We start from the raw sequence: 16,052 nt of genomic DNA, 5'->3' as shown, positions 1-16,052 counted from the left end.
ATGAGCAAGATGGACAGATTAATGGATGTAGTCAGAAAGTGAAGTACAGTGAATTCAAGATTTTAAAGGCAGACAGGAGTGGTGAGAGCAAGCCCCAAAGTGTGGCCAAGGTGGTTGAAGTGGAGCAGAGGTAAGGGTTTAGTTGATGAGGAGGTGAAGGAAATGAGAGACCAGGCTGGATGGGTCACAAGAACATTGAGGTCGTGCAGGTAGGAGAGCCGTTGGAGTCAGGAACAGTGAGGAGGAAGGGTTGGGGTACCCACTCTCCTGTGTCTCTCCTCCCCAGGGGAAAAACAAGAAACAAAAACATCCAACCCCAGTAACCACTCTGACATCTCTTCTTAAAGCACAAGTAGATGTTTTGCGGTTGTATCCGCAGTAAGGTCCTCTGTAAGTGGCCGGAGGGACTGGACATGGCAGAAACCTGGACACCAGCTGGAACCCATCCCTGGGAAGGGCAGATGAATAGCCGAGAGGAAGCAAGGCCTGCCAGGAACTCAGGGGTCACTGCAGTCTAGGGTTGGAGAAGAGGCTGCTGGGGTGGGGAAGACTATTCAGGGAGTGGGGTTCATAGTCTATTAAGGAAGCCAATTGGATCTGGGACCCTTCTGCTCCAAGGATAGGGATGGGGGCGGGGGGAGGCAGTGACTCTCAGCGATGACAGGGATGAGGAAGGGGTCTACCAAGGGAACCGAAGGGGCTGAATAGAGCAGCTCCTACTTAGGGTTCCCAACAAGAAAAGTGGGAGAATGGTACAAATCCGCCCAGGGAGCCTCACCTGGACAGCTTAGTCAACATCCAGCAGATGTTTGGCGAGTGTCTAGTGAGCCAGGTGCTGCCCTGGTCCCTAGGGACCGACTGCGTGCCTGCCCTCTCCCAGGCAGAAGTGGAAGGACTGAGTGAAGATGACCGCGCTGAGTGGAGGGGAGAGCCGGTGGAGCTTCCAGAGCTCAGGGCGGTCAAGGAGGGGACATTCCGATCCCCTCCCAGCGGCCACCCTCTGCCCTCTCTCCCCACGGTGCTCCAGGACAGGAGTATGTTCCGATGGGACAGTAAGATTACTTCGTTACATTCAAACTGTTTCAAAAATAGAAAAGTGTATACTTGATGTAGTAAAACCGAATTACGAACATTGTGTTCTTTGCTGCTTTGGGTAGAAGAGTTTACTCAGCTGGAGCTTGACTAAAGGATGAGCACAATTAGCATTTTAATCGTAAGGAAAAAAAAAAGGTGGGGGACACCAACCAGAAAGCATTTTTTCTAAGGTTGAACAGCAGAAGAGAACAAGGCCGTCCAGGCCCTAGAGTGACTGCCTACCCTGCTCACCCCGCAGACTTTTCGTTTCGGTGTTCAGTCATCAGATGAGTCTAGCTGGGAGGAAGTATCAGGAAGTCGTTTCAAATCACAGTTTCTCTGTGGTTTTTACAGTGTGCATGTGAGAACCAAAATCACTACTTTCTAACTCCACAGCAGGATGAGTTGTGAATTAGTGCACAGGTGGTTCCATTTGCAGGCCCTCGGGCTGTGGGGGAAAATCCTTCAATGACAGCAGCTTTGGGGGTCTGGGGAGACCAGGTCAGGGAAGGCCAGCCAAAGCTCCCAAAGGAATTTGGGGCTGGGAACTGAGACTGTGCAGAACCCATGACCTAAACTGGCCATCAGAAGGAACAGGGGCCCATCCCCAAGTAAAATGTGGCACACAGTCTCTGAAGGAATTCCAGGCTGGGGACTGAAATCCACAGTCAGCACTGCAGACTATTTCAAAGTCGGTCCCAGAGTCACCCAGGGACATTGCTTGCTGCGGACATGACTTGCTGCGAACATTGAATCCTCAGCCCAAAGTCGCAGTGGAGGGTTGAGTCTTTGAAAGTGAGGTGGGCGGCTGTCGCTGGTGTGTGCTTTTGCCCATCAGTTCCCCAGTCACCTGGGAAAGTATGCTGATGGTTGACCATGCAGCATTTTCCTTTCTAGCAAACCTGTAGTACAGCATTCTCAACAGGGGAGGATTAATGGTAAAAGACAGACATGAAGCCCCCTCCCCTCTCGCCCCCGAGCAAGCTCTGCAGGTCTCTCAATCATCTTTAAACATCTTCTTCCCAGGAGCCTCATGCATTCTCCTGGCTTCCCTCCCACCTTAGCTCCCCTCAGCTCCGTGGGCCTCAGCAGCCCCCTCCCCCAGGCTCTAATCTTCCCAGGGGAAGAGAACAAGAAGAACCACATTTTAAACTAAATTTATTTTTCTTTCCTCAGGCCCCCAGCTCACATTTCTCCCTCGAGAGTCTAGTGAAGCCTCTGTCTGGTATCGGCCACTTCTTACATTTTGGGCCCCACACTCTCTCTACAGGGTGGCCCCCACACTCCCAGCTCCTACCCCCTCCTCCCTATGGGCCACAGCAGCCCAGTCACCTGGGCAGGACACTGTGCAACGCCAGGGCAAAACCACTTCCTGTCTCCCTCAATTCGTCCCTTTCCCCAGCAAAGTATTTTTATGTAAGGTCAGGTAAGTGAGTTAAAGAATAACAAAGAGATAAACAGTCAAATAGCTTCCTTATTCTTAACTCAAAACAACAGGTATTTATTGTGTGCCTCTTGCCAATCCATTTATGGAGGCCCTGATTCCATGTCAGGCTCTAATGCTGGGTGTCAGAGAGAGGAGACTTCAAAGGCTTACATCTTTGTGTCTGGCATTGCTAGGTATGAAGAGGGATATTAATAAAAATGGAATCCATAACCCCCTACTCACAAGAGATTGTGTGTGTGGGGGGGAGGGGAGGTGATGCTGGAGGCCAGAGTATATAATATAATGCCGTATATAAAGAAATGATTGGGAGAACAATTGAGCTGGTGCCCCAGACAAAGGAAGAGAGGAAACAGGGGCTGAATTTGGAAGATGACAGACTTACAGTATTGAAAAGGAGGGAAGGCAAGAATCGATTAGAGCAGTCCCTTTCAGAACCCACCTCCTCCCTTGGGCTCACTCGTGTGTCAGATTCCCCTAAAGCCTCTGGGCTTTTCCTGTGCAAAGGATAGTGACACTGGGCTACCTGGTGGCACAACTCTAAAGGGCACCCATCCTGGAGAGAGAGGCGGCAGTGCGGTGACACCTCAGGACAGTCACCCTGTTCTAGCCTGTGATTGACACATCCCCTTTCAAGAGGAAAGCAACAGCAACATTAGTCTGGACAAGGCACAGTGCCGTGAGAGTCACAGCCTCAAAAAATGGAGCGGAAGGCTGGGAAGCACTCAGGGCCTGGGCCTCTTGCCTGCCTCATGAGGGAAGAATTTGGGAAGGGAGGGGAAGGGCTCTGTGGTGTTAGGACCTGGAAGTTGCAGAGGGATTTGATGATTACATTTAAAGAAGAGCCAAGTGATAAGCAGTCAAACAGGCTCCCAGAGAAGTTGGGATGTAGACATGGGCATTTTCATGCAACCCAAATGTTTTCTCTTAATGTTGAAATGATTTCATAAATATCTGGGCCTGCAATCTTCTTCTCTGGCCAGCTCCTCATGAACTGTAACGGTGTTGGACCTGGAAGCAGGCAGAGGAAGTGGGCCCCTGGGTGTGACTCCCCTGGGAGGGGTCAGAATAATATGAATGCAGTCAGAACGAGTATTTGTTGAGCGTTCACTATTTTCAGGCCTGACAGCTGAGCACTTTGCATTCCTTGTCCCTTGTCACTCCCACGACAACCCTAAGAGGAAGATGTGGTAAGTGTTTACACAAAGAGGTTCAATCACCTGCCCTACAGTGACCTGAACTGTGAGCGGTCCTTTGTGCCTCTCCATGAGGAAGTTTCTGCTTCTCGCAGGTTTTGAGTGGAGCTGGAGAGAGCATGGCTGGGATGATTGGGGCATAAAATTGCAAGCCCAGCAATAGGCCATCCCCTTTCCCACTTGAACATCTTCTTGTCCAAAACAGCCCCATCTCTCTTTGTCCATGTCAATACCCTGAGCTTAGAGCCTTAACTGAGATGACAGAAATGCCAAGAAAGATCCTCTACCCCATGACAACTGCAGTGTGGACAGACTACGTGTCTCTTCCAATCCCAGCAATTCTCAGTCTTAGCACTATTGGCATTTTGGACCAGATAGTTCTTTGTTTTGGAGGGAAAGGGTTGGTCCTGTGCACTGTGGGATGTTTAGCAGCATCCCTGTTCTCTACTCACTAACATCTCCCCAGGTGTGACAACCAAAACTATCTCCAGCCATTGCCAAATATTCCCAGGGGGACAAAATTTCCCTGCTCCAGCTCCTCACCCCCATCACGCCGAAAGCCACTGTCCTTGACCAATCCTACAAAACATCTGACAATCTCACCCCTGACCCTGAGCTAACTTTTCCCACCTCCTGTGCCTTCTCATTAAATTTTGCTCAACTGCTTCAGCAGTAAATGTGACTGTATTGGTGACAGCCTACTGGCAGGACCCCTGACCTCCAGGCATGCCCAGGGAACCCAAGAACAGAACCTTCCTCTGAGAATCAAGTTAGAAATGTTTCCGATCAATCTTAGATGTCGTCTCTTTTTGACCTACCTCCCCTTCAGTACCCTGATTTTTTTCTCATTCATATGTAGGAAAAGGAATACGAATCCTGGATGTCCTAAAAGATGAAGAAACACTGACACTATTTCTCATGAAAAACATTGGCCTGTCTGACTCAGTTGTCCACCTTCTGGTCAACTCCCAGGTCCGACCAGAGCAGGTAGGTGTATGTCCTCGGTCAGTGGTCCCTAGAGGGGAAGGGTGAGCACGAACCCCAGAAAGGCAAGAAACACCTTGGCTTTTTTTCCTTCTTGCTTTCACATTCAGAACCCATGATTCATGCCACATATTCAGAAAAATATCTGGGGGTCACTTGAGATGATCAACATACCCCTTATAGGATTCTGAGGTACAAATCTTGGCAACACTACAACATCTCAGATTTTTAGGACTGTACGGAACCTTAGAGATCACGTGGCTCAACCTCCTCTTCTAGTTGAGGAAACTGGGGTTTCTTCTTGTATTCATTAAATATTTAGGGACATTTTAAGTACTAGAATACAGTGTGAACAGTACTGGCGAGCCCTTGACTCCAGGAGCTTACGTCCAGTGGGGCGACAGGCAGTAATCAAGGAAGCAAAGGATACCATGCATTTCTAAGTTGAGATGGGGGCTATGAGGAAAATCTGGCGGGATCAGGAGTTTAGGAGGGACTGATCGTCTTGATGGGGCAGTTTTAAATGAGATGGTCAACGAGGCCTTCCCGGGGTGGTGGCGGGGGCGGGGATGGTATTTGAGCAGACCCGACTGAAGAGAAGGCCGCCATGAAAATAACTGTGAGGAGAGTTCCAGGTCGAGAAACCAGCAGTGCAGAGAGTCTGCGTGTGCTGAGGTTACTGCTCCCAGTTACAGAACCTGGTAACGGCAGCAGGCAGAGCAAACCTTTGATTTCTTGCAACATTTCTTCTCCATGGCAGGCAAACTCCTTCCTCTATTCTGACCTAATCCACGCCCCACCTCCTCCATCTATTTCATCTACATCTCATACTCTCTTATATTTGTTCAGAGCATTTTTAGTACTAACATAGGACTTTCACATCTTTTAGCTGTGTGTTCTTCACATGAATCCTGAGATGGGTCTAACAGATGGGAGAAACTGAGGCGGCTGAGTGATTTGTGTGAGGCTATAGAGCTAAATATTGTCAGAACCACAGTGGAATCCAGGTCTTCTCATTTCTTACATCCAGTTCAGTGGTTTTCAGAGTCCCAGAGCAGCAAGGACTGGGGGAGCTGGTTCGCAATGCAAATTCTCAGGCCCCACTCCAGACCAGCCAGCAATCTGTGTGTTTTAATCAGCCCTCCAGGTGATTCTGATAGGCTCAGGGGTGAGAACTGCTGCTCTGGGTTGGCGCCTTACAGGCTCCTGGCCCAGCATCCTAGGTGTGTGGGCTCCTACTGGGATGAAGTCAGTGAGAATGTAGGGTGAGCAGCGGCTTAGAGCGCAGATGCCCTCCCACCTCTCTTGGCCAGGTCTGCACCTCCCCCAGACTCCAGGGGAGACGAGACATAAACAGAATTTCAGGGCCTGTTGTCAGTCCTGAGATAAAGGTCTGCACAGGGTGCCCCTGATCCCAGAGGAGGGAGGGGCACCCCACCCGCCTGATTGGGGCTGGCTCTGTTGAAGGAGGTTTTCAAGCACAGAAGCGAAGAAGCCCATACCTGCTTTTCTGGCTTCTCAGACCCTGAGGTTTTCACGGAAACTAGAGGAGAGGAACTGAGGGTCAGCCCCAGGCGGCATGTCAGGCCCCTTGGAGCATGGCGCCCGCAGTACCCAGGCCTTGGTTGCAGTGGGCTCTTGGTGGGGCCCTTGGAGTCAGGCCTGGCTGCTTTGCTCCACTTCCCCTCCTATCCCCACCGGAGGGGTGTGGTGGCAGCAGCATCAATTGCTCATTTTCTCCTCTGCTTTCTCTTCAGCTCATAAAACTCAAGTCCTGGAAATGCCTGTGATGACTTCCAGTTGGTAATAAAAGGGAGATGGAGATAAGGACAGGAATTTAGGGGAAATTTCTTTCCAGTTCCTCAGTGACGTGACATTTGATTCTCTAGTTGCTGTGCTACTGGCATCAGGGCTGAGGACTTTCATGTGGGGAGAAAGGACCAGGATCACCCAGTTGAGACTTTATTTAGTGATTAGCTGATGCTTCCCTGACCAGCAAACCTCAGATCTTAACAGGGAGCCTAGAGCTTCCACACTTGCTGGGGTCATTCATGTTGACCCAGCTCCCTCTGCACCCCGTGCCCTCCTTCCCAGCCTGGTTGCCTTGTGTGCCTGCCTCTCCCTCTTCGTCTCCCTCTCTCTCTCCCTCTCCCTCTCCTTCTCTCTCACTTTCTCTCTCTTCCTCTCTTTGTCTCTCTCTCTCCTTGTCTCTGTCTCTCTCTGGTTCTGTTCCTCTTTCTGTCTCTGTCTCTCTCTCTTTGTCTCTCTCTGTTCTCTCTGTGTGTGTGTCTCTCTGTCTCTGTCTCTCAATCTGGGTCTCAGTCTCTATCCAACTCCGAGGCTCCTTAACAGCACCATCCACTAGAACCTTCTTCTACGATGGCAATGTTCTCTTTCTGTGCTGTCTAACACCATAGCCACTAGCCATATGTGGCAGGTAAGCACTTGAAATAGGGCTAGTGCAGCTGAAGAACTAAATTTTAAATGTAATTTAAGTTTAATTACTCTAAATTTAAATAGCCACGTGTGGCTTACAGCTCTCTAATTGATCATCTTCAACAAACATAGAATTTTATTTTTTGCCATGAGAACTAGATACCCTTCCTGGTCCTTTCTGCCTGGTGTCTGAGCACAACTCAGAAGGGAATTACATCACCCCGCCTCTTTCAACATCTAGGGAATTATTAGACGATGGAAGTAGTACAGTTTTCTGGTCCGTCCCTAATCCCACCTGCCAATCCCAGGCCTGTAAACTCCTGGACATGCTTCGAAGCTCAGCTCAAATGTCACCTCCTCTGTTAAATCATTTCTAAATCCTCCTTTCTTTGTCCTAACCCCTCCTTCTGCCCTGCTAGACAGAGCTAACAGGTAATGGTTAAGCATGAGCTGTAGGTTCAAATCTCAGCAAGGCCACACAGTTAACTGTGTGACCTCCAGCAAGTTAATTCACCACTCTGTGCCCCTGTTTCCATTTGTAAAGTGGAGATTTGAAAAAATGCCTACCATATATGGTTGTCGTGGGAGTTAAAAGAATTAATCTATGTAAAACACTTGGAAAAGTGCCTGGCACACAGTAAACACTCAATAAATATAGCTATTCTTATCCCCACTCTTCTATGCTCTGGCTTCACTATGCTCAATCTGGAATTTACTGTTACTTATTTACCTGTGTTTCCAGCTAGCCAGGGAGCTCCCTGGAAAGCAGAAAACTCACTTTATTCTCTCTGTATCCCCAACAACTACCCTAGTCCCTGCAGAGTGGGAACTCAGTGAGTGAGCACTGAATGAATGAGTGACTGAGTGAAGGAATGAGCTGGGGCCCTTTGTGGTGTCCCAGCTTTCTCAATAGCCTGTTGTGTAACCTTCTCAAGTCACCTAACCCCTTCCCCGTCACTTTTCTCCCCTGACATATTAGAGGTTTGGACAAAATTAGCTCATTAGTTCCCTTAACCTCAAAATGTTTCAGACTCTGGAGGGGGTGGGGGTAGGGTTTTGCTTGGTGATAAGAAGTAAAATGTGGGAAAAACAGGAAGGCTCTGCTGGAATATGCACCTAGTGATGGTTCCCTGAGATTGATGGAGTCCACACCAACCCAGCGTGGGCCATGACCAGTGCCTCATTTAAGAACCAGGCTTCCTTCTGTGGCCCAGACAGTCTCATGCAGCGGGTAGCAGAGCCTGGGCCTACTATGCTTTCCAGCCTAGAGGGCTATGTGATTGGAAGCCATGGGGAGATTTCAGAAGCCAGGGAAGCTCATGAACCTGTTCACGGTACTCAGGGTCTTGCCCTCTGCTTGGCATTCAGAACTCTAAGAGGTCAGTTACTGTGCTGGCTGATCAAGGATACTTGGCCAGTGTTGAGACCCCCTTAACCTCTGGAGGCCATTGTAGGGATTATGGTTAAAGAGTCACTGTCCATGAACTCCACAGGAACTGTAGGATGTGGGGTATCCAAGGGTTAGGGTCATCCGATAAAATACAGAATGCCTAGTTTAATTTGAATTTCAAATAAATTTTTAACATATGTATGTCTCATTTGGACTATTGGGGACATACTTATACTAAAAATTGTTCATTGTTTATCTGAAATTCAATTTTAACTGGACATCCAGTGTTTTTACTTGCTAAATCTGGTGAGAAAGGAGGGGGCCGATTATTCTCCATCACTCCAAATGCATTCTAGCCACACCCCCACGTCAGCTTCAGGGAGTAGGTACTGATATCACCTTAGCATTGTGTACTAAGAAGGGAATCTCTCAAATTTTAAATGGCTCTCTAATAAAATGAAGCTTGAGAGTGTATTAGTTTTCTGTTGCTGCTATACTATAACAAATTACCGTAAACTTAACGGCTTAAAAACAACAAAAATTTATTATCTTCTGGTTCTAGAGGTCAGAAGTCTGAAAGTCAAGGTGTTGACAAGGCTATGTTCCTTACTGGGGGGCGAGGTTTAGAGGGAAATCCATTTTCCAGTTTTCAGAGACCCTCCACATCCTTTGGCTTCCTTTTATTTACAAGGCCAGCTGTGGCTAGTTATATCTTCCTCACGTCACATTACTCTTGACATTGATTCTTCTGCCTCCCTCTTCCACAACTGAAAGACCCTTGAGATTACATTGGGCCCACCCGGATAATCCAAAATAATGTCCTTATTTTAAAGTCAGCTGATTAGCAACCTTAATTTCATCTGTAATCTTAAGCCCCCTTGCCATGCAACGTAATGCATTTACAGGGACTGTGGGTGAAGATGTGGACATCTTTCGGGGATCAGTATCCTCCTGTGACAGGCAGGCTTCCAGTGTCACTTCTCCTTCTTGCAGTTTGCTCATGGAGTCCCAGACCTGGTGCTGAAGGACATTGCCTGCAGTGAGGCCCTCCTGGAGCGCTTCATAATCTTCAGCCAGAGACGTGGAGCACAGACAGTACGTGATGCCATGTGCTCCCTCTCCCAGGGCACCTTACAGTGGGTGGAAGACACTCTGTATGCCAACGTGGACTTCTTCAAGCTCTTCCGTGTGGTAAGCGAGGAACTGAACTGCTTGCCCCTTGGAAGGTAATTCCTGAGACAGCAGGACCTGGTTCCAGGCCATCAGGGACCTGTGAATTGAGAGTTGGGGAGATCGTAAGCTTGGTGTTCAAGACAATTCTTGAGAAAGCTCCAGGCTCCAAAGGCCCAAGGAATCTTGACTGATAGCATCTTTAAAGGAAAAAGAGGCCTGGTTTGACTCTCTGCCCCACCATATTTTAGCTAGCTGGTCATGGGCAAGATATGGCCCCTGGCTCCATCACTCACCTATAAAACAAATATAGCACCTTATGGAGTGGTAGGAAAAGATACATGAAAAAATATATGCAAAGCGTTTAATAAATAAGAGCTTCACTCTCTCTCCTCTGGGTCTACTCTAGACCGCAAAGTTTGTTGTTTCTGGGTAGAAAAAAAAATAACAAAGAAAATTTCATAGTCTCAAAAATTTGGATCTAGTTCAACCCTGTGTTGCATCCCAGACATACTTTTTGGGGACCTGAAATCTCTTTTGCTAGAGGATAAGATGAGAGGGAATTATGTAAAAGAGGGGCAGAGCAGCTGTTCTCATACCTCAGAGTATATGAAAATCATCAGAGAAGCTGGTAAAATATATAAATTCCAAATTTCCACCCCCAGCGACCAATTCAGGTGATTCTGATGTAGGTCATGGTAGGGCATGCTTTAAGGAACACTCAAAATTAGAATCCTTCAGAGAAAGTGACATATATAATGCTTCTAGCATTAAATTGTGTATTTTTTTCTTGTGCCTACATTTTAGTTTCTAGAACTGCGTTATGGGGAATGTCAGTCACTGAGAGCTTGGTTGAGAAATTTGTGTTTTGCCTTTTTATACTCTCTCTCAAGTCCCAGAAAACCTTCTCTCAGCTCATTTTAAAAAGCAAGCCGAAGGCTTTTTTAAGTGAAACAAAAAAAAAAACCAAGACCTCTCAGTTTCTGGAAGAGTTCACACTTTGTCTCTTTCAAAGTTTGACTTTCTCTTAATGTTACTCTACGATGTTCCCGGCTCATCGGTATGGGGCTCCACAGTGGTAAGAGGGATTGGCACCTACAGAAGCCACCACCACTGAGAACCCAGGACCACAGAAAAGGTCTCTCGGCTCCCCATGCTGCAGGGAGAATAAAAAGCCATGTGGTTCAAACTTCTCTGTCCAAAGTTTTTAAAAAAATGATTTTAGACACAGTCCTTGGTTTGTTTTCGGAATCAGACAGAAGGATGAGTAAGATGATAAAGACCTCCTATCATATACAGCCGGGAGAACAGTGCTTGTGTTTGCAGAGCTGTTGGAGGTTCCCTGGGCACCTGGGGTTGTGCGATCCTCTGGTCGCTGGAGAAGGAGCAGAGTCTTGTGTCATTTTTTGAAGGACCCTGGCTGCTAGTATAGGTAAATGCACTTGTGGGGCATGACCAGCAATTCTGGGGTGACAGTTCTAGAAATAACAGGATAAAGGGGGACCTAGGTAAACTGTTCATTAGGGGCTGAACCCAAACTCAGGCCTCCGGCTTCAGAATATTTATCAGAAAAGATGGACCAGAAAGGTCCATCTTTCTGGTCCATCTTTTCTGATAAATATTCTGCTCCGGCAAGTACTAGAGTTAAGAAACCAGAGGAGAACTTTAACCAGTCACCCTCACTGACCTGAGATAGGTTCTGCACGCCCACTCACCATCCCTGTACACATGTCCACACACTTAAACTTTAACTGGATGCCCGCAAGGCTCCAGGCATGTGCTGAGGCCAAGGCGTCAGGCATGCCCCTCCCGCCCTCGCTGAACTCTCAGTTAGCCCAGACCAGCAAATAGACCATGTCCCAGAAGCTCAGCTTAGAAATGCCAACACCGACAACATTGGGGCCCCAGATCAATGATTTCCAGCGGGGATGCACATTGAATTACCTGACGGGCTTTTAAGGACTGTGAATGCCCGGCTCCCACCCACCGTGATTCTGACTCAGTTGGCCTTTAGTATTTTTCAGAGCTTCCCAAGATCATTTCAATGTCCAGCCAGGGCTGAGAATTACTGACCTAGAACACAGGAGTTTGATTTACAGTCCTAATCAACCTCTGTAGAGCAAGCATAATAATACTACTACCCCCAAGTGTCTCTAAGGCTTCGAAGCACTTTCATTTGATCCCCCATAAGACCAGGGTGCTGTGGAGACACATCATCTCTTCCATTCTCTTTATGAAGTTGGCGAGTGGCCCCAGAGACTGGCTAGAATGAAACTAGTTGGAGAAGGGCCTGGAGGACACCCCCTACCCGCCATCTTCTTGCTCTTGCTCATCTCTACGGGGAAAGGCCGGACCAAGACAAGACACATGGGACCCTAGCAAAGAGGACAAACACCTTGATTGGTGCTCTTCAAATGTGCTTTTCCATTCGACAAATGGACGAAGTAGCTAAACATCAAAAAAAAAAAAAAATTACTAATAAGGAAACCTAAAATAAATTACAGCATTAAGGCAGGATTTTTGCTTTTATTGCTCCCTTTATTGCTCCTATCAGTGTTTTTAGAACAACCTTGAGGCAGCACAGAAAGGCTCAGGGCAGAGCCCAGTCCTCCCCCCAACTCTGAGAGGGGCGTCAGGGAGGCAGGGGCTGCTTCGAGGCCAGGGGCGGGGCCTCCCTGGGATAAGACTGTTATTGCAGCTGGTTGGCAGGCAGCCACGCAGAGCGCCAGTGCAGGGAATGCTGGGCCTTCTGTTCCGCCGGGCTGTTTCTCATAGCACGTAGGCCAGTGTATAAATAAGGTTTTAGTAAATGCCAAGTCAGTGCTCATTAACAAAGAAAGAGGGACCAATCCCAGTAAACTACTGTGACGCTACCTACCCCTGTTGTGTAAGGAGCTGTGTGTGCGCGGTGTGTGTGTAAAAGGCAGTGTGTGTGTAGCCAATGAGAGCTCAACTTCCAGCCCCAGGAATTGGGGAGCTGAGAGAATCGGAGAGAGGTTTTGGGGGTTAGCACCAACTGGGACCAGCTGTGTTTTTCCTCGGCCCCTTGGAGTCAGAGTAAGTGTTGTCATTTTCAGATAATCCAAATGCAAGACCATGGCCTTACTCCACCCCACCCATCCCCATAAGGACACTCAAGCACACGAGCACGCACACACATGAATGCGCACACACGCATATCGAATGTCCAGTGACCTAGGTGGGCTGGGAAAGAAATATGCAGCCAGGTGGCTGGATTTCCTCCAGAGGGATTTAGCCCCTCCAGGTTTCACCTCAGTTGAGAGCTGAAAAAGGCTTGTCTTCACCTGTGGTCTTACCACCTCAAGCTTGTAACCCAGGAACTGAGACCTGGGCCCATAGTGCCAGGACTGCCAACGCTGCCTAAAACGTTTCACACCTCATAAAAAATGATGTGTCGGTTTTGGATGAGGGGTTGGGATGTTTCCCATCTGATTTGCCTGGAGGTAAGCTTGCCCCTTTTCCTCCTTCTCCTCCTTCTAGATCCTTCCTGTTTTCTCTCGACTCTGGTGCACAGCTTTGAAATCTTGCTGAGAAGCAAATCTGTCCCTTCTGTTCTGATGTTTATTTGTGGAAGTTCAGCGGGGAACTGAGGCGGGTGCCAAGACCTGCCACACTGCTGGGAAATCTGATTTTCCCTCCCTGCCCCCCTCTCGATGGTTGTTGATAGAGGAAATCTGGCTTCCCCGGCATTTTGGCCCATGGTTTTCCCCTTTGCAGCTGCTTCCAGGGCGGCATGATTCAGCTTTCTTTCCTTCCCCTCAACTATTACTCTGTCACGGTTTTTAATTTTCTGACTTCATTTTGCCCGTGTCTCTTTGACTACGGAGTGGCTGAACACTGCGTTCTGGGGAAGAAAGGACCCAGTCTTGGGGGTCCTGACTCCATGCTCCTTTCAATGACCTGCTTTGTTCTTGGCTCTGCATCCTAAATTCCTGAATCATGGGGAATAAATGTGGGTGGACTCCACGCTGCCCAGGGTGAGCTGGCTGTGGTTTCTGCTCTCTGTGATGGTTGAAGTTTGTTAAGTATCAACTCTGTGTTTCAATTTTCGAATGATACTGCTGTGTCAAAATTCTCTGGAAAAGCCCGCATCTCCAGGATTTTACGCTGACGTCCCATTGATGACTTAACTTTATGGTTTCCTCTCCCTTCCGATTTCTAAATCTTTGGTCTGTCAACTTTCTCTCACTTCATGTCATGCATGGTTTTGGGAGGGAGGAAGAGAAAGGAGTGATGCCCAGTGCCAGCAGCAGAGGGGGGGGGCAGAGCCCCGGGGGGGGATTAGGGTGGGGGAGCAGGGAGGGAGGGCCATTAGACAAAAACGAAGTCAGAAAATATTTTTTAAAAAAATTATTAAGCCACAGCAAGCATATTTGATTTACAGCATTAGTATTTGTTTCTGCCTACTGCTACAAAACTGTGTCTATTACAATCAAAATCTCCCCTGGGTCAACAGATTTCAATAAAGAAATAAAAAGGCAATAGGAGGAAGGAATATTAATGTACATTAGCTATGGGCTTGATTGTCTTGGGCCTGCCTTGACTTCTTTTAGGCTCCGGGCATACAGTAGGTCAGAGCTTATTTTTGTGACAGATCATATGTTGTTTTTATGAATTTAAAAAGAAACAAGTACTGAGAGGTCAAAACTAAAGTCACTCAGGTCACTAGCAGGCCCATGTGAAGGCTGCTCTTAGGATAATGTGTCCTGGAGTCCTGGCCTTTATTCAGTAGATATACTTTGAGCATCAGCTTATTAGGTAGGCATCAGGTTCTCTCCACGGTAAATGGGTTTTAAGAAAGATTTTAACCTCTTATATTTCTTATCTCTATATAAGAGTAGTTCTTAACCTTTTTATGAGTTAGGACTACCTTTGAGAATCTGACAACAGCTCTAAACCTTTTCCCTAGAGAAATATAAGTTCACAGGTGTGTCTCATGGAACCTATGAAGGCGGATGCCAGGTTAAGAGCTTTTCCATTAAAATTTCTTTCCTGCCTACCATTAATACATGTTCTTTTCTGAAGTGTCTCAGTATAGACACAAATTCTTCCTTAACTCTCCTTATGAAGTCATCAGTTTTTCCCCTGAGCGTGGGACCCAATGGTAAGAGGACCAAAGAGTGGGCAGCCTGCTGCAGCACACGAAGATCCCTTGGTGGCCAGGAGACTGGTCCTGGATCTGGGTTGGCCCTTAACTTCCTAACTTGCTGTCATTTAAAAGGATCTCAGCCTCCCTATCTGTAAGATCAAGATAACAAGACCTATGTTACATATCTTATGGGATGGTAGTGACATTCACATTAGAGAAGAGATGGAAAAGCACTTTGAAACAAAAAGCATTTTTGTTCTTGCCAAAGCAAGAATACAGCCACTTTGCAGAGAGCCCCACTGTCCCCCCATTATTGTTCCACTCTCAGAAATGTCCTCCTCGAACACTTAGGTGGGACATTCTTCTTCAGACTCCTCAGACTAGCAAGAAGTTTTTGTCTCATGGAGTGACCTTTTGACTGCTCCTAAATTCCAAACTCAGTTTTGTTTTCATCAACCACAAATACTGGGACTGAAGTCACAATAGAGAGAAAAAGGTCTAGTTTCTGTTGAGCCAAAGAAAGTCCCATAACTTGTCTGTTCACATACCCTAGAGCCCACCCTGTCATTAGACTCTCTGTCTCTTCCAGTCCTGGAAGACAGCATGTCTCTGTGACCTCTCCTTTTAGAGACAGTTTGGCATTTCCCCCTCACCTCTGAGTGATTTAGTCTCAATTCTCCACTCATGACGCATTTCCTGGTACTCAGGGTGTCCTCTCTGGTTGCCCCCTCACCACTGAAGCCGGCTTCCTCTCTTTTCATCTGATGCTTAACAACTGTCTGGTTGCAACAAACATGCTTTAAATCCACAGTCTCCCAGTAGCCTAGCAACAATTTCTCTCCCGGATAAATCTGGATTTCCTGTAGCAGTAGTCTAGGACTCAGCACAGTGGGTCACACTGTCTGTTTGCCAGTTCATCTGCTTTTTACCTCTTTCTGGGTGCTTTCAAGATAGCAGCATGTCCTTCACTCTAGAACCTTCCACCAGCTCCCAGAGGCCATGTCATCCCTGTAAAGAGACTTTTAACGTAAGGCTACCTAGTTACCCTTATGTTAAGTAAATCCTCAACTTAGAAATCAATACTGTTTTCCAGGCCTTCTTTGAATCGGAGAAAGTAAAACAAAGAATTCAATTCAAAAAAACATCGTTTTGTGTGCTGGCAGCATAGCATCTGTTTAATTAATCCAATAAATCCAAAGCATCAGTAAATACTACCCGAACAAGATTTTTTTTTTTCAGTAGCTAATA

At 47.4% G+C, this 16,052-nt stretch overlaps 1 protein-coding gene across 1 annotated transcript in view; it reads left to right on the top strand.

Moving 5' to 3' along the window:
• The first annotated feature begins 2,603 nt into the window (after nt 1-2,603).
• ABCA4 (ATP binding cassette subfamily A member 4) overlaps nt 2,604-16,052 on the top strand; it is a 107,560-nt gene continuing 94,111 nt past the window's right edge. Inside the window, exons 1-3 of the mRNA XM_039874816.1 lie at nt 2,604-2,694; nt 4,574-4,701; nt 9,518-9,715. Coding sequence (XP_039730750.1) covers nt 2,604-2,694; nt 4,574-4,701; nt 9,518-9,715 — 417 coding nt within the window. The remainder of the gene's footprint in view (nt 2,695-4,573; nt 4,702-9,517; nt 9,716-16,052) is intronic.

This window comes from Pteropus medius, unplaced genomic scaffold, assembly GCF_902729225.1.
Source record: "Pteropus medius unplaced genomic scaffold, Ma_sr-lr_union100, whole genome shotgun sequence".
NCBI classification, from domain to species: domain Eukaryota; kingdom Metazoa; phylum Chordata; class Mammalia; order Chiroptera; family Pteropodidae; genus Pteropus; species Pteropus medius.
This window is presented reverse-complemented; position numbering and strand designations above follow the sequence as displayed.